This window comes from Saccostrea cucullata, unplaced genomic scaffold (assembly GCF_032062105.1).
Source record: "Saccostrea cucullata isolate Sc308-1 unplaced genomic scaffold, CSIRO_AGI_Scuc_v1 ctg429, whole genome shotgun sequence".
Taxonomy (NCBI): Eukaryota; Metazoa; Mollusca; class Bivalvia; order Ostreida; family Ostreidae; genus Saccostrea; species Saccostrea cuccullata.
Genome location: NW_026929220.1, coordinates 206,210 through 232,847, shown reverse-complemented (window position 1 = coordinate 232,847; position 26,638 = coordinate 206,210). Strand labels below are relative to the sequence as shown.

At 32.0% G+C, this 26,638-nt stretch overlaps 1 protein-coding gene across 1 annotated transcript; it reads left to right on the top strand.

The window, feature by feature from the left end:
- Positions 1-12,512: 12,512 nt before the first annotated feature.
- On the top strand, positions 12,513-26,372 carry LOC134280159 (uncharacterized). The gene is made up of 14 exons (XM_062762587.1): positions 12,513-12,814; positions 15,213-15,316; positions 17,530-17,675; positions 18,495-18,606; positions 20,601-20,713; positions 21,505-21,602; positions 22,796-22,941; positions 23,144-23,311; positions 23,613-23,746; positions 24,025-24,167; positions 24,480-24,535; positions 25,338-25,464; positions 25,558-25,836; positions 26,102-26,372. Exons 1-14 carry the CDS (start codon positions 12,559-12,561, stop codon positions 26,302-26,304), a joined length of 2,085 nt encoding a protein of 694 aa, XP_062618571.1. The 5' UTR covers positions 12,513-12,558; the 3' UTR covers positions 26,305-26,372.
- Positions 26,373-26,638: the final 266 nt, after the last annotated feature.

The following is a 26,638-nucleotide window of genomic DNA, read 5'->3' as shown; positions in this document are numbered from 1 at the left end:
AAAAAATATTCGACAAAACAGCGTACCTATATTCATTTATACAGTCTAAAACTCTTTGTTAAGATCATCCACTCCATGAAATCTTCAACATCTATCGGGCGTTTATGACCCGACACACTGAAGTATGACTGTGTATTGGCCATTTTCATGTAATACCCGCTCCTCAGGGCTAACACGGATGTTAGAAATGTGAAATACTTATACCCCAGCTCAGTGATATCAAAGGTTATCAAAGGGTGGTGTAAAAAAAATCGGTGTTATGATTTTCTTGTAAAGGTAAATACAGATGTGTACGACAACTGAGAAAAATAGTTAACCTAGAAATATTGAACATATTATATAAATAAGTTGGTTTTAATTATTTATTAAGATTTATAAATAATTATTTACGTTAATCAAACTGTAAAATTGCTGGCAAATTTACAAACGTAATTGCGGATTTTCCTGAAAATTTTTAAATTGGATCATTTTGTTTAAATTGGGTCTCAGATAAATTGCATTTAAATCAAAATCGGCTTACTTTGAAGACCTAACAAAGTTTTCTGATAAAACATAAAAAAATATTAAGAAATAAAGCAAGTTACTGAAAGAAATCTATTATTTTTTTTAGTTTAAAATACATTAAAATGCATCGTTTACACACTTCAAATGTGATTCATACCTTGGGAAGAAACAGTTACTGTTAGTATTAGTTTGAGAGTTAACTGGGATCTAAGATTTATATGAACAATTGAACGATATACATCTACATACATTATACATGTATATATAATGAATATGGACTGAATAGCAAGCAAACACGGCCTGTACTAATATAAGTGGATCTCGTCAATCAAAATATAAATAAAAGAAAAACAAACTTAAGTGAACGCTATTTTTCGATTCCCGCCTACATTTTGCACCCATCATATTCAATATTACTTGTATTTTGGCCAATAAAAAATTATATGGGTACCAAATATAATTCATTAGGAATTGATTTGTTAAATTAAAACCAATGCCAGAAACTTAAATGCCTTTCTTCTGCTGTTTCTGTAACTGGAATTAAAGATAATTACCATTGATGTCAGTATTGAAATAAATCAATGATTCTTGTTGTTTACGTTTTTAAAACCTTAAATTTTGATATATAAAACTGATAAAAAAAATTATTGTTTCAATCTGTTTTGTCATTTGAAATCGGTAAAATTGTTCATTCATTTAAATTTGAAAACATACCCCCCCCTTTCCCGTGAAACACAAAAAGCTTTGATTTGAATATATGAAATAACACGTCACAATACCCGTTAAACTATTTTTTAAAGGGGGGATGGAAGGAGTAGCTGTAATAATACTTTCCATTTTTATTGATTTCACTGCTGGTAAAGTGCGAATCGAGAAAATCTTGGTTTTGGACACCAGCTACCATTGGTTTACATCAATGAGGCAGTTTATGTCAACTTAGCGATCAAAAATGAAAGAACATTTGATTAAGACGTAATTATTAATGTTCAGTATGGATTAATGTAGTAGAATTGCTTGTTGGTTGTACATATAAGGGGCAATCGAATAAATAATTTAGGTCACACCTGTTCAATGTATTTTACTGGATCTATTAATATTCGCTTTTAACGTATTAAACAAGATTAACACTACATTATTTGTGTTAAAAGTGATATGAGTATATACTGTATGAATCGTTTATGATTCCCCATGTCTTTAATGTTTCACAAGATTAAAACTTTTGATGCAATATGAAGTTTTCTGATAACATTGCGAGTATGGCTGCTGCATGTGCGACTCTTGGCACATGTAACTGCAACGACTGGCTTCTGTTCTGCTACATAAGGTGCGACGTTTTACTGCTGTATCATAAATGCATTGTTTTACGTGAAATACATTTAAATTTAATATCAACCCATTAGGTAGTGCATTTTTTTCTTGAATAGACCCCAAAAACCTATACATCCAGGTCGAGGATTTGTTGCTTCTATTAGATATTTAAAATGTATTGCATATACCCCCTTCCACCTCCGAACATAATTTGTTCCACGGTGTGAAAAAAATAAAAGTTTTAAAAATGCACAAAAAAAAAAAACAACAACCAAACACCTTGGTTAGTTTATATTGAATTAGTTTATATTCTTAAAAACCATGAACTTGTTTCACTAAAATATGTTACTGGAGTATACATGTGTGTTCATCATGGTTCTATCCCAAAGTTCAAAGTCATCTTCTTCTGACTTTCTAAAACTTAAGAGTTACAAACTTTCTATGCATGCAGAAGAAACAAAAAAGAACTTGGACCCCCCCCCCCCCATCCCACCCCAAGGAAAAAAAGACTGACCTCTCTTTCATGAGATTTACATGTATTTGAAGGGAATAGACATTGATGCATGTGAGTGTTATTAAATCTTATATCCCCTCCTTGAATAGTACTTTCAACCATTGACTTGGAAAGATGACATGGGCAGTTATCAAGTATTTCCGATAATTATCTTGTATGGAATATTTTAATGTCTCAACAAAATATTCTCATATTTGATTGACATGCAGACCCATGAAATTATTTTTCAATGTATATGTAGGTTACAGGTGGTTTACAAGCCAATAAAAAAGTCTAATTTCCTATTAATATTTTAAAGTAATGTATCATAAACCTTTTCTAGGATTATTTTATATTAGCTTATGATATTTGAAAATCAGTGTGTTTTAATTTTCAAAAGATTGTAAGAACTATTTTTTAGAAACATATGAGGTTAGAGATGAATTGTTTAGAAACTCTCATTTTATGTAACTGATAGCAGGTTATAGTTAATCAGTACTGTAGATTCCTAAATATACGCGTGGAATTAATTATCGCATAATTTCGCGAGAAGCACCACACACGTAATAAAATTACTTGCATTTATTTTTATGGTGCTGAAATCTACGTTAAATCTCTTGTCTGATGTCTGTAAGTGTCTTTGGGAGTGGGGGTGTCTGTTTCCGGCGAGCTCTGTACAGCGATGATTTTGCAGTGTTGAAGGTTGGCGAGTTCTCGATGACCTCTTTGCTGGTTCGTCCCACTAAGCATCTGGAAGGGAGTTGAGCTCTTCTGTAAAGATGGACGGGATGGGTCTAACTTCTTCTGCGCATCGCTTGATGATGGAATTCATTATTTGTTTGGCGACAACTTTGGCTTGGTCTGCGGGATGGGTATGCTGCTGTTTCCGAATCCAACCGAGATGTTGTTCTCCGTTGATAAATTGGCTGCAACGATGCATTTCCAGAAGAGCTTTGTCTCTGTTCTGCGATGAATTCGGTAGATGTATCCATGAAAAGCTAAGTTGGGACCACCTTTTCTGTTTGTGATGTATAACATTCAGCTGTGCATTTGCCATTGTTCTTGGTGTAGATGAAGACTGATGCTGTGGTGAATTTCAGTCTTGTATATCTAACTTTCAAAGTGAACTGACTTACCAGCCTCATTGCGAACTATTCATAATTTATGCTGTTTGTTGAAATTATATTCAAGATTCACAGTAAAGTGATTTGTTTTCAAATCATTGAATAAATCATTTTCACAAATACATAAAATTAATTATCTCAAGATTAAGTTTTATCCTGAAAACTTGAAATGATTTTGAAAATGATACATTGTTATTACATTAAATGTACTCAGAGTAAATGCTTAAACTTTAGCTAAAACGAACATAAAAATTATTAATCACCATAGAAAAATAACTGAATTCAACAGATGGATTGAAAAAAAAATCTAGTCTAGAATATTTCTAAAAGAAAACGAAAGATTTTTTTTGTCTTTTTAAACATGTTAAATGCATTTAAATATATAAAATAATTTTTTCTCTAGTTTAAATGAAGGTAGTTTTTTTTTTACTAGAAAATTAAAATAAATACTTTGAAAATTTGAGTAAAAAGTATTTTAGAATTTGAATAACATTTAATTAATTTTATAGGAATTATTGTTAAGATTTTTGACTCATTGATTAATATAAATTAACTTAAATACCTAGTAAATACTTGGAAAATTTGAGTAAAAAAATATTGAAAAATTTGAATAACATTTAGTTTATTTTACAAGACTTATTGCTAAAATTTCCCCATAAAAGTGTCTTTGATATAGTCTTATAAACGCAGGTAGTTTATTCATACAGTTTAAAACACAGATAACACAGGTTAACTCTACCTGTACCCCTTTGAGGGGCCTCTGAATTGATTGTGATAATTATACTGTTTATATAGGGAGTAGACGTTCCAGAAACACACCGTGTCACAAACTGGAAAAATATGTACATTTATTGTGCATAAAAGTGCGCTGCGTGTCGTTTTCAAACTGTCCTATTCTAAACATATTTCTAACTGGATGTTTCAAATACATTTTCTTGCAATTTTCATTTACCACTTCCACAACAAAGAGCCCTCCTTGAAAATGAGATCATCAAATTTCGCATTATTGCTGTCATTTTTAAGATGACAAGATAAAAATCGTTTCGATTGCTACAGAAGTCTAGAGGTCATGATTTTTTAAAAACGTTTGTGCAGTTGAGATAAAAATTTGGAGGAATTAATCCAGCACCAATCGCAGCTTTTGTGCGCAATTGTTAAAAGACTTTTTTGGATGGCACTGTAGCACTTCGGTCGTCTATCTCATTTTTCTTTCGGACCAGCGAGTTACAGAAATGAAGCTACCTTACGGTTACAAAAAAGTTTTTTTTTTGGGGGGGGATGCCTGCATAAAAAATTATAAACATGAATCCAAACTAAAGCAAAATACTATTTTTAGGAAATAAAGTACACCCAAATTGGCATACTACGTGCCTGAGATGTACTGGACTAATGTAGACTGCAAGAAACACAATTCTAAGGATGCTAACATCGTGCTTTGAATAAATAAAAATTGCAAGGAAAAATATGACAATTATGCATTTGTTTATTGCTTCCAAAACTTTGATCACGACATTCGTATATATGAAAGGTGATCAAAAAGTTCGCGAACTAATTGAATAACTAACATAAAAGAAACAATATTTGGTTTCAGTGTTGATTATATATTTTAATTAGTCCTCTCCGATTTGAATGCACACCTCCCACTGTTCTGCTCACGCGCAAATCACGTGATATAGGCGGTCATGTGACGTCCTCTGTAGCGTTCTGTCACAAAAGCTGAAAGATTTTTCTGAGTTTAATATTTCTTTCCATGTAAGTTTTTTTTTTTTTTTATAACAAAAACAGTTTATTTGTCAGAAATGGTCAATTTTCGGCCACAGAATTAGTGGATAAAAAGATCCTTTCCAAAAATAAGTGTGGAGACCATCAAAACCCGAATCTTCTGTCTCAGGAGAGACGTTTATTCAAGGTGGATAGAGAATTGGTGTCTCCTTTTTATCATACATGTATCTAATATGATTAAAATCATAAGTAAACGATATATTAGAAATTGAATAATTATAATATTGTTGAAATATAAAACTTTTTTTCAGAGAGTAAATTGGAGGTCTGGGATAGCCCATTGCTTAATCAAAAACGCATCTCTTTTCAAACTTGCTTCCACTGGGCAAAATAACAAGTGTCATATTTAACCATCTGCCTTCCTTCACTCAAAGGATTAATCAAAACATTCAGGGTTCTCCACAAGGGTTTTACCATGGCGGCCCTCCATGATTAAATTTTTGTGCGCCATGGTTAAACGAGCTCCGCCATGGTTAAAATCGGCAGCCGCCATGATTAAATTTTATAGCATTTCAGTCTCGACACCTACTTATTTTAATGACTTGAGTAGTTAATTGTGTTTATACTACGACTGTCATGAACCTCGCAAGCCTCGAAGGAAAGTGGACTATGTTAAACAAACACGTCGTTAATAATCACTGACTATGCTGTGAAGCATGACAATCAATGGAAAGTCAATCAGCTGATCAATATATTGAGAGTTTATTATCCTGTGCACATGTAAATAATATTGGGGAACTTCAACATGTTTACTGCATGATTAGATATAACGGGTTCATAAAAGATGACAATTACGAGCATGATAATCGTCATGCATGCTGTGTCAGAAAAAAAATACTCTGTAAAAATTTCATATTCCTCTGCAGTTAATCAATTTCCCATGATCTGTTTTTTAAGCTTTAACTTTATTATCTTTTTGATAAAATGTTCATAAGGCCTACCACCCATTCTCAATATAAGGGCTCAAATAATGTCGCCTCATTTTCATTTAGAAGAAATACCACTGATGTCATTTTTAAATCAACATTATAAATAGTCATATAACAATGAATAAGAATTCATATAGTTATCGATCTGAAAGGGTATTTAAGGAGTTCCAAATTCAAATATAGTAGCCTATTTGAAATGTACTTTACTGTCGCCGAGGCAAATATTATGCTGAATCCCCTCTGTGTAATATATAGTTTTGATTCTCAAGTAAAAATTTTCTGATAAGTTAAACCTTGTATCATATATATTTCTTTTCATAACAATAAATACATTTTCTTTGTGATAATAAATAATTTTTATTGTGCAATGTCCCTGTCGCTTAATTCTATTTCAACCACATTACAAGCAAACACAAAGATTATACACCTGATAGTTTTGTTCTCCTTTATTTATTGATGGGCTAAATTTGAAATTTCAAAGGATTAATTACTCCTACTTAGATAATGTAACATGAAATTGAACAATTTGAGCAACTTTTATAAATATGTTTACGGAATGAAAGACATTTTCAATCGTAGAGATAAGAAAGAAATGTACGTTACCTATATTTTTCCATTAAGAATATATATTAAGTAGAAAATATGAGACGACTCTGAATAAGCAACCCCTTGTATCCTGTAAACTGGCAAAGACGTTTTGCTTAACACAATTAAAAATTATTTTTTACATGAAAAGTGATCATTTGAAATGTACGTGACTGAAATGTACGTTACCATGAAATTCGAATTAAATGAATCTCGCACGAATTTTCATGTATTCTCATACTTTCACACACTCGAATGTGTACACAAAGGAAAGTTTCAAAGGTTGGAGGTCGGCTAAATCCCAAAATAAATTAAAAGAAACGTTTCTGCTGAGGAAAAAAAATATATTAAGGTCAATTATATGTAATATAATTTTGATACCTGGTATATATTTCTGAATACGAAACCTGTATGATGCATTTTTTATGATATACAAGTTCAAATAGTATCAATATATTGCCTGTCTAACGTACGCTTGTGAAAGAGATCGATTTTTATATTTGAAATGTACGTTACGTATGGTAACGTACATTTTGCGTATTTCTAACTGACTTTTTTTTTATTTAGTCAATGAATTGCGTTTACACGAGCGAAACAAACTTATCGTTACAATCCATCTGACAACTGACCACATAAATCCACCTAAATGCACCCCCAATCCTCGTAAATGTGGTAGACTGTTACCACATGCTAGAAAATTTATTTCTAAGTGTCTTAAATTCATCTTTGACAACCTTTTTGCAGTTTGTTTACTTTTAATATGCGACTTTTTAGTCAATATTGATTTAATTGTTATTGATAATTTAAAACAAGGTATGCATAGGCTTATGATTGGTAAAAAAAAGCAAAACAGAACAAAAAAAAAAAAGAAAGAAAAAGAAACAAAACAAATAAACCCAGAACACAAGACGGTCGCGTACATTTCAAATACTGAAAGGCTCACAATACTCAGTTTTATTAATATTTGAATCATTGCATTTTGGGTTATATTTTTCCAGATCTGCTGAAAAGCACGTATGTTTGTTTTTTGACAAACGATGTTGCAACATACTAAATGAAATTGATAGCAAAACTGTCGATGGATATATTCGGAATAGATTTATGTTAAGTTTCAATGGCCAAACACGAGCATTTGTTAGATCATAGCAAAATACGTCTGACTCTTATTTTTTTTGTTTGTACCCTTGCACACAGGTAGAAGTAACTAGGCTACGACCGGTGTCAATTTCAGCGAAACAGCACAAAAGAATGGTAATGAACTGAGGTGGAGGGGACTCCCCATGCAATAATATGTGAAATGAACGTTACCGAAGTGACGTGACATTCATGTAGTTGATGACAAATAACCTCGTTTGTTACATTATGATTTCTTATTACTGCGTTAAAACGCTTCGTTGAAATGATTTTTATGCCAATAATTGCTTTTTTTTTAAATATTTACTTGCATATTGTTACAAGTTTGAAATGTGTGTTACCTTCTCATATTCTGAGGCAATCGTGTCTTTATAGTGGTGATTGACATATAACACAATGTGATTACATAGAGAATCTTTTTTGGAATAAACTGAAACAAAACGATGAATTTTTAGATGAATTTTAAGCTTTTTATTAAACAGAAATATATCTTGAAATGTACGTTATATTTACGTAGTTTTCTAAATCGGCATGGATATATGTTAAAAAAGACAGTAACTACAAAATAGAATTTTACTACATGTACATGTTAAGTTCCAGTATCTATAGAAAATGACAAGATTCCAAACTGATCGCTTTAAACAAAACAGAGAGAAGAATTTAAAGCAAATATTTAGGAAATGTTTTTATACATCTGGATCAAAAAGTAACCTTTGTTTTTTGAAAGGAAAAATCAAACGCACGTTCGTATGCCGAGAAAATATGTTGCTGACAGAGTTGGTAGGATGTGCTGGTGTTAAGATGAGATATTCCAATTGTGATTTTAATGACTACATTTTTTTTGACATATCTTTTTGGACATTGAAGAAAGAGTAACGTACATTTCAAGCTACATTTCTGAATAAAATCACCCTCTACTTTACCGTCTTGTCATTATTCCATGTATTAAAATTTGATGAAAAAAAATCTGGAAACAAAGTCTTCAGATACTTTCTTTCAAAGGTAATTGATAGAAAAATTGTTATCTGGAACTTCATTTTTTTTAAATCAGAGAGGCATTTGTGCCCTTATATTGAGAATGGGTGCTACGTCTCAATCGCCATCTTAGCACGCTTAGGTTTAATCGCCGGTATAGTCGTAGTTTTAGAGTTACTTCCCGTTGTTATGAAACGTCGTGTGGCACTATTTTTAGCATTGGGCACATGGAGAAGTAAACAAAACTTGGTGAAAAATGCAATATCTAGAAAAATAAAACGTTTAGAAGAAATGGACACTAGTCCAAATTAAATTTTCCTTTCTGTGTTAACTTTAAAAATTACTACCCATTAATCATTTTTAGTGATAGTGAAACAAAATATTTCATACAACAGGCTACAATTCTAATAATTATTAATTTCTGAAAAATATTGCCATGGTTACTGACTAACTTATCTACAATTTTCTTTAAATTCCTTCAGAAGGTTACTACAGTTTTAGGTAAATTTTAGTACATTTGTAAAGGAAGATACAGGATAAATCTTTTTTCAAATTAATTATTATTATTTTTCTAATTTAAAAAAAAGTGTTAGTTATTCCATTGCTTTGTGGTGCAGTGGTTAAGTTTAAGCATTGCAAAACCAATCATTGATTAATGAAGATGAGGAAGTCTAACACGCATAATTTTGTGTTTTCGGTCACATTTCGACTGCGCGCAAATGTGGAAAACCCTGACATTGATTGAATTTATAGGAATTCTTTTGTCTTAAGAAACTATGTGAAAATTGTTATACGCTATTTCAAAGGGATTTCTAAGATATGCCATGAACTATACAGTCGTTTGTTGAACGAGTAGAACCGAGAAAACCATTTTTCGTCACAAGTGACCTATATAGTGACGTCATTTTCACATTCTGATGTCACAAACAAGGGGCAAAACTTTATTCAGCATATATTATTCATAGAACTTGTGTATGGCTATGTGTGTACCAATTTTTTTCCCTATTTTGAATTGTGCATTTGTAGATATAGAGATAGTTCGCGAACTTTTTGATCACCCCTCGTATCTCAGTTGATTCTATACGCAAGAACATGCTCTACGTATGAAAAATTACTAAAACGAGGAAAATTATTGACAAGAAAATTGAAGAAGCAAGAATATCAATAGTCTCATTTATAGTCATCATTTCGTAAATTCTATGGTCGATACAATGACCTTGTCAGCAAATTCAATTTATCATTGAGACAAATGCTGACTGACGTTTTTCATTCTAATTGTTAATCCATTTTTTATACACTGAATTTACGACGGACTTTTTCGTTATTTCCCGATTATGACAAGGAGCACACGGCGGGTGTGACCGGTCAGCAGGGGATGCTCACTACTCCATAGCACCTGATCCCACCTCTGATGTTTCGGAGGTCCGTGTTTGCTCTGCTCCTATTTTGTATTGTTTTATGGACTTTGATATTGAATACGGATAGTTATCTCCATATCCTTCATGCGTATACCTGGTGCAGTTTTAAATTGTTTGGTGTCATCATCTTGCTCATTTATACCATATCACTCTATTTAAAAAAATCAAAAGAACATAACCAAAAACACAATATCCCTAAGAAGAATTGATGGAACATTTTGTATTGCTTTAAGAAATGATGAAGAATGATTGTAAACTACAAAAAAACTGGCATTCTTTTCATGCAAGTTTGAAAAATTTCATATTATTCACGTTCAGCAACGAAAACCAAGAAACCAGCTGTAGGAACTACAAAATGAATTTGCTAGTTATTGGCAAATTCCATATAAGTAATTCATTAAAAGCACACGTTTTGTGTTCAGGGCATTAAATAACCTTGAAAATTAAAGTTAAATTTATCCACTTATGCCTAGGTCACATTTCCCGGCCGGTAGCCGTAGACCGGTGGTAATCGGTAGTAATCCGTGGTGTTAACGATGCCCCAACATCGGTCCACATCGGCCCACTAGTCCTTAAAGTATCAGTCACATTATCCAGCGATGTGCATACGATGGGCAACCAATGCGTTTTATGAGAAAAATGGCGTGGTTGCCGGCCGGACTTACAAAGGTTCAGCGATGCATTGCTAAGCATAAAACGATGTACCAGGATAATCGGCCGATGTATATTACATCACTCATACATTGGTGAACATTGTTCGTACATCGGTCGACTACGGGCCAATGTTTGGTCGAACATCGAACGATGATCGGTCGTTATCTGTTGAACACCACTCAACCCCCCGATGACCTCAGATTCAACGGATATTGGACGATGCTCGGCCATACATCGGCCGATCCTTGAAAGATGTATTAATGATGGGTTGCCGATGAGGAGCGATGTGAGGCATCGTTGGAGACATCGCTGAATTTTAACTACGAATTATTTCCTACCGATGACCCCACCGATTCGCAAAAAAGACTCAGTCACCGTCCGATCACTAGTGGTGCCCGGCCGGCAACCACGCCATTTTCATCAAAAAACGCATCGGTTTCTCATCGTATACCCCATCGTTGGATAATGTGACTTATACTTTAGCTGTCTAATTAGATTAGTTCTGTTGTACTTTATGCATAATTCAAATGCGAGTTCATGTAAAACACGATGTAAACAGCCATTTATAAGTAATGTTTCTACATTAAGCCCTTTTCGGGTATAAAAGCAATCCAATCGCTTAAATATTTAATAAATTTGCTTTCTAAAAAACGATTTGTATTTTGTTATATCAAAAAATATGCATTGAACTAGATAATTCACAGGTGCCAATAGTAGCTGGTGTCCGAAACCAAGATTTTATCCATTCGCACGTTACATCTACACCTGTACATTGATATTAAAATCATTCTAATCTGTTAACCTTTGAAATTAAATGACTTAGATGTAGGCGGTAGTACTCACACCAAATGTTCTATTTAATAAAGATTTGTTGGAAACTTAATTAGAGGCACTTGTTTCTGTAAGAGTTTTCCAATCACATTTTATAGATAATAACGCTAAGAAGGAAGAACAGAAAAAATTAGATGGATGAAAGCGAAAAAAAAAATAAGAATACATCTACCATAGCAAGCAGAATTAAAGCTTTTGTTATGAAGGGTACCAGTCCTATGAATCGTCATTTCTTGTATTTTGAAGGATGTTTTGTTCTGTGGCGATTTATTTGCTGACCTTTAATCTTCTTTTTAAAAAATGCTTAATGATATTAAGTCCGAATTGTATTTAGAACTAAAAAAAAATAAATAAATAAAAAGCACTTGATATTTCTCGTCATGCTCTTATTTCGGAGATGCGACCAAATTAAAAAAAAACGCAAAGTCAAGTTGACTGGATTTGAGTAAGGTGTATTAGTATGTTTAAAATTTGGAATTAAATAAATTCTTTGCTATAACAGCCAATGTCGTCTATATTGAAATGAAAAATTATTTTGTTGACATTCAACTTCCCAGAATAATGACTGGGAAGGTGTCTGAGAGCAGGACCTGAAATTCAAATCTAACCATTCCGGAAATGGAATTTACAAAAGGTCGCCGTGACAAAGACAAGAAAAGGGACATTAATCATAAAAAAAAAAACCTTGAAATTTTTTTTTATAGTTACATTATCTTCTCTCTTTGTTGAAAACATTTCAAAAGAATAGGGAGAAAGTTCCGAAGGAAAGTATTCTTTTGACGATTCATAACATACCGATTTTTTTTTTTTAAAAAAGCAGAATGATTCTGCGATTACTTCTCCTCGTTCTTTTCCTCTGTGAGTGCCATTGTAGAGTGGTAAGACCACATCACAATTGTATAAAAGATGTCTGTTACTTTGATTTTAATATTGACTACAAATTTACAATGATGTGGTACAATTATACAAACGCACTCGATCCCGAGGTTTATCCCGTGGTAATGAAGGACGGATTGCTTCACAAACGGATTACAAGTGATTCCTGTGAAGAAACGCTCATTCCAATAACCTTAAAAGGTAAATATTTATCTAGAATATCTTCGTGGTGTGTTATTGTTAACTAAAAAATAAATATCTATATATTTTTAATGTGTTATTTATTAACATATTGTTAACCTAAAAATAAGCTTTAACTCAAAAAATAACAAATATGTGTTTACCAAATAGAAACCTAGCTGTCAATTTATTTGAACGTTTTCTTTTACCTTTTTGATTGAACACTGATTTGAAGGGATTTTTTTTTATAAGAGGAGGGTGTAGAACATATGAATGAAATGATCAATTTCCCATTTATTTTTGTCTGTAAATACATTGTCATTCTGACAAATTTTATATTTATCAATAAAAATAAAAAAATAAAGATTGTATATTTTTATTATAAATATATGAGAATGACAATGTTTTCCCCCATAAAACAACAAAACCTTCAGTATGGATATCCTAATAAAGTTATTCTACTTTTATAAAAGAGAACATTTTTTTCACGGTAGAAGGGTGTTTTAATTTTTTTTTTCATTTTCCATTGATTTATATTGTGAAAATAAACCTTACTATTACCAAAATATAGGAATACATCTCTGTTTTTAGCAAAAAGTGGCAAAAATACAACCATATTAAGTTTAATCTGCAAGCAAATAAATGAGATAATAATACCGAAAAACTTTTAATTCAAACCGGGGATTAAATTCAGAACTTTGGTCACTTAATTTAGACCCACTCTAAATTTGTAAATAAATTTATCATTAAATTAAACACCTACATGCAATAGAAAATTGAATATTATAAACGGCTTATCCATTTTGAAATCAATTTTATTCAATATTTCATTAAACTAACGAAAAGGAAGCATATTTTCATTATTCATTTTTCAGATGTGATAAACCGACAATGTTATTTGGACAATGACAGCAGAAACCTTTTGAATAATGAAACTTAATTATGCATTTAATTAATGTAACAAATGGGACATGTTTAATGTGTTTTTCTGAGAAAAGTTCATTAAAACATTTAAAAATTAACTACGGTCGTAAAATAATCTTGTCCTTTTTAACACGGAGAGTGAAATGCTTCATTTTTTCGATATAAAAGTAATCTGAGGATATAAGATAAATTACTCTAAGCCCCACTGTCTCTTATCTTGGTCCTATCATAATACTTTTGAATTCGATACGATTTGTCGATTTGATAAAATCGCTATTACTCTAGTAATTTGTTCAATTCTTCATTATGAATTATTTTCAATTTAACAAATTCAACAATTTGTCGTATTTCGAGTTCAAAAGTATTTTTAAATGCTATGTAGTGGCCCCCGTACCCTCTTTGTGAAAACACCAAACACATGTCAATAACAAAATTTTCATTCTTAAAAAAATGACTGTATGGTGATAATGAAATAAGGATGCAGTGTTTCCGCCATACTTTATGACTTCAGTTATTTTTTCCTTTCTATTTTCATTAGTCTTCTAGTATTATTGCAGTTACTATATTAAAATTACATTTTGATTTACAATTAAAGTACATGAAAGACAACTTATTATTTTATGTCGCACCTTTGATTGATGTTGCGAGTGAAACAAAAGAACGCTTAAATTTTGATCAAAGAAAGAACGCTGCATTGTGTTGGAAAATTCACTTAATGAGCATTATTTGGTTAATGCATTGAACTGTTTTATTTATATATAAAATATTCTGTTTGTCATGGCGTTACTGATACGAAAAGAAAAAAAAACAATGTTATTGTTTAAAAAGTAAGTCTATCCATTTAAAAGGAAAATATTTTTGTAGCATTTTAACCATGCCTAAGTTCGATTAAAGTTCTAAATGAAACATACGGAGATAACGAACAATATTCAAGCTCACAAGTTCTTTTAAAGAGTTCAAACCAGAAGCTGGCCCAATGCGGACATCTGAACCTTGAGATATGGGATCAAGTGCCATGATATTTCTCCAATATTTCTCCATCAATAAAATTTTTATCTATATGCCTCAAGCAAAGTTAATTGTCCTTTCACAACTGCAAGGTCTGCAAATTTTAAATGACATAATACTTAATTTAAGTCTTCTGAGAAATATTAATTTTAATGACGAAAATTTGTCGTTTTAAAGGAAATATTATATGATTATTAGACACAGTTAATGAATGAAAGGTCATTAACCACTTCATGCGTTAAACATGTACCATGTTCAGCAACACCATTTTTCCATGATCATGAAAGCGTTTGTTTTAATGGATAATATCTGTCATATACTATTCCAAAAAAAAGAAAAGTCTATATTGGCTACACTGGCTACAGTAAATAAGAACAATAGTCTATGATAAGTGATTAAAAATTCATTTAGATTTTTAAAAAATGTAAAAAAAAATCCACGCCAACTAATGGTAAGGAAATGATAATGAATTTCTCCATCCTTCTAGAATTCAAGCAAACTGTCAGTCCAGGAGATGGAAACTACAAAATGGTTTACGCTATCAATGGTCAGATCCCAGGACCAGATATCGTTGTCTTCGAGGACCAAGTTGTAAGTAACCAAAAACCTTTCACAACTTTGAAAAAGATGTGTTACATTTTTAATGAATTTTTTACTTGTGTCCGTTTCCAAAGAGCAAATACTGTTATTTCGACAGTGTTTTGGAAGTAAAGAGTTAAGAAAATCTTAATTCATTATACATGTAGCTAACTATAAAAGGAAATGCGTGGTTCTTTTTCTCTTCTACAAGATGTGATTTTATAACACTGAAGCACCCTCATGATAACTAGAAGTCCGAGGTCAAAGTAATGAGACTAAAAATGTTGGTTCCCGCAACAAGGTCTACTTATAAGGAATGTACAAGTGAAACATGAACAATCTCCCGCTAATTTTTTTTAGAAATGAAGGTCAAAATACATTTGTTTTCAAAAGGAAGTATAATTCCGAATCATATGAAGTCAACTACAAGGGTCAATGCTATCATACACCGTACACCATCAAACAAATTAATAAAGCCTAAGCACCACGGGTACGGAAGTTTTGATCAGATTTTTTTTTTCAAAATGCATGCATCCAACTCCAAATAATCAAGTTAAAGAACAAAAATCGTTCGATCTGTGTCAAAATCAGCCCTGTAAAAATTTGAGAAAAAAAACAAGTGGAGTGATATTTAACTTCAAGGTCTATAACAAATGTCCAGAGCTCTAACTTTGGTATAACTTTGGCAGAAAGCACGAGCGATTGGTAACAGTTAAAGTAAAAACTGGAGAAGTATTCCAGAAATCTACAACTGTTTGCATATATTCACGCATTTTTATGTTCCCCAAACGAAGTTGGGGAACATATTGTTTTTACTCTGTTTCTTATTATTCTTATTATTATTATTATTATTCTTCTCGGGAAAATTTTGTCCGCGAATGATCTTGTAAAGTACACATCCGATTAAGGGGAAACCTTTTTAGGGTAAGTAGGCATGTTATGTAGATTTGCGGAACGAAGGTCATTTTGCGCGCACGTGCAACACGTGAAATGACCAATATACTTGAAATTGCCGTAACTTTTACATTTTTCGATGTAATGATTTGATATTTAGAATATATATACATATTATAAATGTAGATAAGATGACATTGTCAGCATGCCATTTTGTGTGCACGTGCGTGCAAGAGCGCGCACGAGCAACACGTGAAATGACCGATTTAATTGATATAGGCGTAAATTTTTACTTTTTTGATGAAATGCTTTGAAACTCATAATATAAGGATATAGTAGTAGCATAGACAATATGACATGGTCAAAATAGCAAGATCTCACGCGCATGCACGTGTGCTTTGCTCTGATTGGCTGAAAATAAAGTCTCAAAATCTTTCTTGTTTTTTGATGAAATCCTTTGAAATTTTGAACATAGCCATGCATTAGGATATCCTACAACATGATCTATAACAATTTTCATGAAAACACGTGCATGCATGTGCGCAGCAATCTGATTGGCTGAAACTTGAAATGACTATAACTCCCTTGGTTTTCAACCAAACAGGATGGGATTTGGAACATAGATAGATATAATAGACTTCTACAAGAAGGTATGGTCATTATGCACATCCATACACGTGCGCGCACGTGCGCTGCAATCTGATTGGCTGAAACTTTAAATAGCTATAACTCCCTTAGTTTTCAACCAAACAAGATGAGATTTGGAACATAGATAGATATAGTGGACTTCTACAAGAAGGTATGATCATCATGCACATCAATACACGTGCGTGAACGTACGCTGCAATCTGATTGGCTGAAACTTTAATCAGCTATAACTCCCTTGGTTTTCAACCAAACGGAATGGGATTTAGAACATAGATAGATGTAATGGACTTCTACAAGAAGGTATGTCACCATGCTCATGTATGCACGTGCGTGCATGTGAAATGAGTAAAATCAAAAATACTCTTGAATGAGCGTATTTTTTAATACTTTTGGATTAAATACTTTAATATTTAGTATATCAAAGTATATAGATTGTATAGACAAGATGATATGGTCATTACGCACATGCATTCACATGCGCACGCGTGCAATGCTAAAATTTGAATGAACTTGGTACCCTTCTGGGTAAACGCTGTTCAAGTCTCAAATGCATAAAGTTTGTCTTATTTAATGAAGCTTATAGGGAATATGGCACCAAAAGGGAGATGGGGAGCGTTTGGGGAACATCTGTAACGGTCCCCGTTACAATTAGCACTAATTGTATTTGTTTTTGACATATAAAGATTTCGGTTCTTGTACACAACCACCTGAAAATTGAGGGCGTGACGGTTCACTGGCACGGCATGGTACACAGAGGAACACCATTCATGGACGGAGTCGATATGATAACTCAGTGTCCAATCTTACCAGGGCAAACATTTGAGTACAGGTGCGTATTTCATAAATACCTACTGATAAACAATTCGATGTATTGCTTGAAAAATTGGGAAAAAGATCAGAAAAAGAGGAAAAATGATGGAGAATTGTTTAAATTCATAAGGATAATGGAAAATGGATAAAATTTGAATATCATAGAGGTTTGCAAGTTTATATTTCTGTTTAAAACATTTCTGTTCACAGCACTTTATTTTTTAGCATTTACACGAAATAGATGTTGAAAAAAAAACCCAGTTAATATTCAGTATCTAAGATATTTGATAAAACCCATACTAAGTTTAAAAATACATGTATATACAAATCCAAAATGGGCAATTGTTTGTACCATGTTTCCTTAACAACCGATCAGAGACAGTTGAATATTCATTTCTATTTATATTTTGCATCATGATTAACCATTTATAGATAAGTTACTTCCACAGTACTAAAGATAAGAAATCTGCTTCAACCAAATCAATCTTGCAAACATTTAGGTTTCCAGCAATATTAAACCTATGTTATCTTGCATCTCTGGTTTCTAAATAATTAAAATAGCTAGAATATGATCAGCAATAGTATGATATGAACAAAAAAAAAAAAAAAAGAAGATAGGCTATGGGGATGCGAACTCTTCCATGGCATCCGATCCCACTCCTGATGATTTGGAGGCCCGTGTTTGCTCTGCTCCTATTTGGTATTGTAATGTATTTTTGATCCAGAAAACTGTTCGTTATCTCCATATGTTTTGTTTTAATTTGTATCGTAAGGCAATAAGCAACGGTTGAAAATAAAAAAATAAGAATTTAAATTTAAATTTTATCTCCATTGACAGATTCGTTGCCTCTCCTGTGGGCACCCATTGGTATCATGCCCACACTAACAGCATGAGGAATGATGGACTGGCAGGTGCCCTGATTGTATTACCCAGAATTAGACCATCTATAGTAAGTTATTCTGATAAAATTATGACTGAAAAGGTAGTTTCTAATCAATTGTGATTTTGATCGAAGATATGTGTTACGAATCTTAAAATATATTACAATTATTGTTCCATTTTTTTCTGAATAAAAATAAGTTTAATACAATTAAGAAAACAGACAGTGCAATGTTACATGTACATCCATGACCAAATAATGCTATTCTTGATATATAAGAGACAACGACTTTTAAAGGTCATGATAATTGAAATTTGTGTAATTATGTAAATAATGTATCTAAGAGTAACTTTGCGCACCCAATGTATACAACGTATATTTCTCAGTAACTTTCATTATCTTGGAATCATCCCTTTGGTATTAAAAAAAACCTTAACAGTAAATACTAAATTTCAGGAAGTTTATTGACTTAAGTTAATTATTTGATTTTCTCCATATATTTTATTGACTTTTTGGGGGGGAGAAAATCATTGAAGAATGACAATTGATTGAATTGAATGATTGATAATTAAAACAATTACTGACAATTTTTACTCCTCAGTGGCACCTGTTCCAATTTCTTATATTTTTTAAAGTCTGCTTTTCCTCTACCTTCAATTTATATTTTTCAAAATGACTTTTGAAGATAATCATTGTTCGTTATCTCCATATTCTATGCAAAAGAATGTGAAGATTTAGTGTTTATAAAATGGAATTAAGTATTAAATGATATTTCCTTTTCATACAGTGGCTGGAACGTTATTGTTGACAACTATATTACACGAACGATTCCGCACGATTAACGCACGATTAAACCTGTTACACGAACGATCTTTCACGTTCACGATTCTACACGTTACACGATCTTACACGATTGTTAACGCAAACGCACGATTCATTTAGTTCAAAATATTTAGGAATCAATATTTTCAAAACGAAATACGTCTTAATACTTATTTAAGATTTCAAAGAATTATCAATATTATTTCATAGACTTTGAAGAAAAAAACGGAAAATGATATTTCTGTAACAAAATATACACGACTTAATATTTTAGATTAAAAATAATTATTTCTTAGACAATTCTCCGATCAAAAAAACGGATTTTGTTCGTTCTATTAGGCGATGTACATGTATGTGGGTCGTATGATTTGATTGAATTGGATATCATGATATACAGAAAGGGGGATACGATTGAAAAAAATGGCAGCATGGAATGACTTAAATTATAATTACAAATTTTACCCTTATGTTTCCAATGATTCAATGTCTGATAAACTTGCCAATTATTCAACTTTTTTATTTGCAGAAATTTAAAATTAATTAATTACAAACAGGCTCAAGAGATAAACACAGATAATCAAAACTCCCGAAAATCATGCCGTGTCCATGTATATTTGTCGACTAACTAGTTATATAAGCATTGAGAAATGTTTATTTCTTTGTAAAAAAAAAAATATATATATATATATATTTATTTTCAATGAATTGATTTCAAGGTTATCTTGACCACAATAAGAAGTATAAATAATAATTAAAATCAGATTTTTCAAAAAGGCGTTAAAGATCTAAGTACGGTTTATCACAATATCGATCGCGCTATTTGACGAGAACTTAATATTGTACGACTTACTATATTGCTTGTTTACGGGCGATAATTAGTTCGTTCTGCATTCTATTATGTAAATTGCACTTTTTCATTTTATTTGGATTTTAATTAATAAATTAAGAAAAACAAAGAAGGGAAATGCTTATTTTACAAATAACATTCCGATAAAAACTTACAAAACGAAATTTACACGATTCTAAACGCACGATCTCGCACGATTAAAAACGCACACGATTGAGTCTGATGCACGAACGATCTTGCACGTTACACGAACGATCACTCACGATACACGAACGATTCTACACGATTGGTTTGTCAACAATAACGTTCCAGCCACTGTATATCTACTTCAATATTTTCATTGATTCATCCTATGCATGAGTATTGCTACACAACAAATTTTCTTCATTTATAGAAAATCCTACCTGATGCACTTCCGGACGTAGATGAAGAATTTTCAATTATTTTGCAAGACTGGACGAAAAAGATGTCCCAAGAAAAGTTTTATTCAACAAAAGGACTGGCACTGTAATATACACTGAAACGCAAAAGAAATCAGAAATCATCTTAATTTTAGGAGGAAAATTGAATTGACGACGATTTTTTCCCTTATTTCTCGATCATGACAAGGAGCTCACGGCAGGTGTCACCGGTCAGCAGGGGATGCTCACTCCTCTATGGCACCTGATCCCACCTCTGATGTTTTGGAGGTCCCTGTGTGCTCTGCTCCTATTTTGTATTGATATTGAATGCTGTTCGTTATCTCCATATCCTTCTTCATGTTATAACATCATACCTTTAAAAAAAGTTGTCATCTTCAAATTTGCCAAATGAGTAATTTAATGCGACGGTTTAAAAAAAAATATAATTGCTTTACTTAAACATCTACAAACCCTTGAAAACCTTAATAAATGTCAAATGTTTGATTAAACATGCGTTTTTTTTTATTTCTGTTAAGTGGGCTCAACATCAACTTCCAGTAAAGGAATGAAAATCATTCAATTGTATAAATATTGATTTGGTAAATTTGAAGATGTTCCTACTTTTTTAAGTACAAAACTACATGTATAACCTTTATATACCCCCCCCCCCTAAAATTAGAATGTTGTGTTGCTCTTTGTATGTCAAACATAATGTTCAACAGCACGATACATTCAATTAGAAACACAAACTGTTACGAAAAAAAAGTTATAAATTAAATTATGTTTACACATGATGTGCTTAAAAATCATTCCACAGTAAGTATTAAAAATAAGTTATAAGCATCATAGGAAGCATACTTAAAAGGCAAATCATTCTTAATCTTTATTTTTGTCAAGTTTGGATGAATACGACGGAATTTGTTTATCACAAGCTCAGCGGCCGGATGGATCCGTGAACAGATTTCAATTACACATGGGACTTGTGAATGGACTGGGTAATCTATGATTTATATACTTCTATTTGTTTCCGTCTTTCTTTGACATGAATTCGTGTTTTTCATTGTTGAAAGGGATTATTTCATATAAAACCTCATATAGGCCCACAAAGAATTTCCATCCTACTTTACAAAAAGAAACAAGATGTGTTTGTGAAACACTATGCGCCGGGCGGCAACAAAGTTTAAAAAACATATGTTTAGCATATAGGTCACAGTCAAGGTCATAAGGTCATTGATCTTGGTGTCTTTTGAAAGAACTTGATTAGTGAACTATGCATATCAAATATGATATCTCTATCTCTCATGGTTCAAAAGTTATGGTGAAGATTCAAAAAAGCTATCTTCATGACCTTGGCGTCATGTGAAAGGGCTTAATCAGTGGAGAATACGTGCCAAATATTAAGTCTCTATCTTTCTTCGTTCAAAAGTTATGGCGAAGGTTAAAGTTTGCCGACAAAAAAGCTATATTTAGCATATAGATCACAGTCAAGGTCACAAGGTCATTGATCATGGTGTCATTTAAAAGAGCTTAATCAGTTGTGTATGCATACCAAATATAAAGTCTCTGTCTTTTATGGTTCAAAAGTTACGGCGAAGGTTAAAGTTTGCAGAAAAAAAACTATTTTAGCATATAGTTCACAGTCAAGGTCACAAGGTCATTGACCTTGGTGTAATTTGAAAGAGCTTCATATGTGAAGTATGCATACTAAATATGAAGTCTCTTTCATTTGGTTCAAAAGTTATGGCGAAGGTTAAAGTTTGCAGACAAACAGGCAAACAGATAAACAGACAAACAGACAGGACAAAAACAATATACGCCTCGGATCTTTCGATTCGGGCGCATAAACATTGTTATGCTGCACATAAGTGACATGATATTGTGATTTTTTGCATGTTATTTTTAAATTGATTTTAAATACTTCCTTTAACTTTGGAAATAATAAACTAGGTTCATACATCTTTTTTTCTGTGACATAACAAAAAATGGATTTGTAAATTTCGTAATTATATGCATGTAATATTTTGCTTTCTAAAACACACGTACATGTAAAGAATAAAGAAAATTCAGTAAATATTTCAAGAGTTTTAATCTAAAGTATTTTTACAATTCAAAAATTTACAAATTGATATAATAATATATTTTTAAGCTTATACAAAACATTATCTCTTTGTTTTATTTTACTTTGTAGGAAGAAAATATGTTCATGACGATCCAAATGTTCCAGAAAAGCCTTTCATTCCATTGGAGACTTTTACCGTTAAACAGAACCATTATTACCGTTTCAGAATAACTAATGTGGGAATCAGCTCAGCATTTGAAATTTCCATTGACGATGTAAGCATTTTATGATATTTACGTCCACTGAATATTATTCAGAAGAAATTGAAATTTTTACTTTTGCAATTGTTTGTATCTTTTTTGACAAAATTCTGAAATAATCACTATAAACTTTGATTAAAGATAACAGACATACGTTGTAACTCGACTAAAAGCTATTGCAAACACATCATTTTATGTTGTTTTGTTTAATTTGCAGCATACGCTTATTATCGTAGCCATTGACGGAAATGACGTAGAACCATTCAAAACTGATGTCGTTACAATATCTCCAGCTGAGAGAGTTGATTTCATTGTATTTGCTGGACGTTCGCCAAATAACTATAATATCAATTTTGTGACTGCTGCAACCAGGTTTGCAACAGGGGTATGTTCAATATGATGTCTCCAGCGGATTCTTCTATTCATTCAATTTAAATGTTAGATGGTCTTAAATTTCACTTTACAAAAAAAAAATATAAAAGATAATTTTAGAAATAAAAAGAAATATAAAGAAAAATATTTTAAAAAATGAAAAAAAATGTAATCGACGTGACATAATTTTTCTTTAAAAGAGGGTTTTTTTTAAAAAAAAAAATATTTGTAAGACAGTATTAAAATTTGAAATTCAAAAAATTCAGTTTGGTTTTGCCTAACTCTTTTAATTAAAATTAATTTAACTTATTTAGAAAAAGATGACCAACAGACAACGTACATACGGAGTGTTAAATTACCAAGGTGTAAATAAATATCTTACTCCGGTCCCCCGTCACAGGGAGTGTACACATATTTTGCCATGTATTGTGGTGAACCAAGTCTATGGGTAAAATTATTTTTCCTTCTTCCATATCTGTGCTTTTTTTCCCATTCATCTTTTTGTATTTGGTTATTTTCTTATATGATAAAGATATACTTCTTCTTCTTTTGATATAGGCAAAGACTAATATAATGTGCTATTTTTTTTACATTGAAAAAGGTGAAAATAACACATGAAGACAGTCATTTTAAATAAAATTTTTCTAATGTCTTTTCGAATTTACATTGGACGTTCTAAGAATAAAGTTTTGTGTTACTTAACTTTCCCCATTTTTTTACTTTAAGACTCTATCCCATGAACACACACATAGTAAATGTACCAATTACAAATCTTAAGTCAACTCCGTGGGCCTTGAAGAAGAATCCAGTCCCTCTTGTGGGACCGGGAGATTCCAGACAATTGTTTTTCCTTAACTTCCATCTCGAGGGTAAGTGTCAAAACATATTAAACGGAATTTTTCAGATTTTATTTTTTTTTTTTACATACATTTTATTTTATTCATATTTTTTAATAGATGATACAATGTCCAATAAGTCAGAACACACTTTAGAATATCAGTGATTTCAAAATTTTTTTTTTTTATTTTATGCACTGATATTCGATCTTCAATTCCAATGTTTTCTAATTAAATAAACAAGGCAGAGAAAAACCTTTTGAAAGAAAAAACGTTGAATTGCCGAATGTGATATTTATCCACAATTCACTTTATCTTCAATCTTTGTACTCTCTCTTATTTCAGATAACGGACCACGAATAAATGGCATTAAATTTCGCCTACCAACTTCAGCACTACAGGTAATTTTTTTTTAAATGTTAAAGCTATTGGACATTATGTCACATGCACCACATGTACAAAAATATGTCCAATAATGTATTGCAGACTTAGGCGTTTTGGAATTCAAATACAAAGCCAATATTCCCATGATAAATTCACCTAATTTTCAAATGATATGCGTATCAAATAAATTACGATTTTAGGGTAGCACGATTTCGACATGGCATTTGATTATAGGCAGGTTTTATTGCATCTTCGCTAGCCAAGAGTTTCTTATTCGCGCTACTGTCCTTTAAAACCCCTGACCTTTGGTACTGTCAAAAAAGAATTATTTTCATCACATGATCTCGAACCTTACAAGGCACACATATTACGTCATCAAAAGAAATAAAAATGTATTTAAATCACACAAGTTTTTAAAGAATAGTTAACACCAAGATATTAATTAGTGTTCATATTTAATCATAGAATGACATTCGACCGTTCTTTACTTGCGTTTGTTTTTTCATTCCCGAGAATAAAGAGGTAAAATGTGTCCCGAACGCAGATATTATCATTTGAAAAAAAAAAAAACACAACAAAAAAAAACAAACAAACAAACAAACAAACAAACAAACAATTTTTTAAATGTTATTTTGTCTTGTTTAACTGGAAATTCAAGTATCTGGACGTTTCACAAATCCGGACAAATTGACTGGGAACCAAAGCGTACGGATAAATGAGGCTCCACTGTATACACTGTAGGCCAAGGATTAATTAGGAGAGTAGTAAAAATGGTTTATTGTTTATTGTGGTATGTGAATTCCATTATTCCTTTTTTAGACCTACCCAGGACCGGATGCCGTTGTTCCATGTGGACCAGGAACGTGTAATGAAAAGGAATGCAGATGCACACATATGCTGAAACTAGGCTTAGGAAATATAATAGATTTTGTCCTCTTCTCTTTCAGTAAGATTATTTCGAAAATTATTATAATCCATGAAAATATTATACATAAGGTATACAAGTATAAGTAATAAGCATTTGTCATTTAATTTCCAGGCGACAGGAAGGCTGCCCATCCAGTTCATTTACATGGACACCATTTTCATGTCCTTAAAATAGGATATCCTCCATATGATATCAAGACAGGAAATGCCACCGCAAGAAACCCTGAAATTACATGCTTTAATGAGCCTTGCACAAAAGCAGCATGGACGAATCCCGGGTGGAATTCAGGAAAAATTCCTGGTTTGAACTTAGTGAACCCCCCTATAAGAGACACAGTTGTTGTTCCTGCCAATGGTTACGTCATAATAAGACTAAGAGCCGATAACCCAGGTAATTATGCTGCCATCTTTATGAACCATTTTATACCGGGGCGGATCACTTTTTTTTATTTTCTCAAGGAAGCTTAAGATTTTTAAAATTAATTTCAACAAAAAAATTTTAAACTTTTTAAACGGCATTATTATTGACACATTCACAGTTGCTTTTTGTTCGGTACGCCCGTACTTTGAATGTGCCAAGGGACACACCATAAAACGAAACACTCACTTAAACGGTATGATATATTTATACATTGTAGACTTATATTTGTTTTTAGGATTTTGGTTTATGCACTGTCATTTTGGACATCACCAGACACAGGGAATGAATTTGGTAATGCAGGAAGGAGATATTGAGCATATGCCAAAAGTCCCTACGAATTTTCCTACATGTAATAACTTCCTGCTCGACCCTAAGCAATGGCTGGTGTCCTTAAAGAGGGAAGAAGCGAGGCGGAAGTCACTGGGTTTCAGATACTAATTCCGGAAGAAAATTGTTATTTTTCGAATTAATTTTGATTTGCATACAATTGGAGAGGGTCAACCAAAAAATAAAATAAAGATGTAATGAAAATAAAATCAGTTGATTATTTATGACGTATGCTTTTATTTATCAGCCACGATACAAGTCATTTTAAAATCCATTTAATGTATATATTCAAAGTTGGTCAAACCTTATTACAATAAATATAAATCTTTAAATTCTCCGCTAATTGCTTATTAAGGATTTCAGAAGAACTTTTATTTGTACATTAATTCCACTACAGAGTATGCTACCTGTTTATCATCAAAATCACAACATGCATCTTATTCAT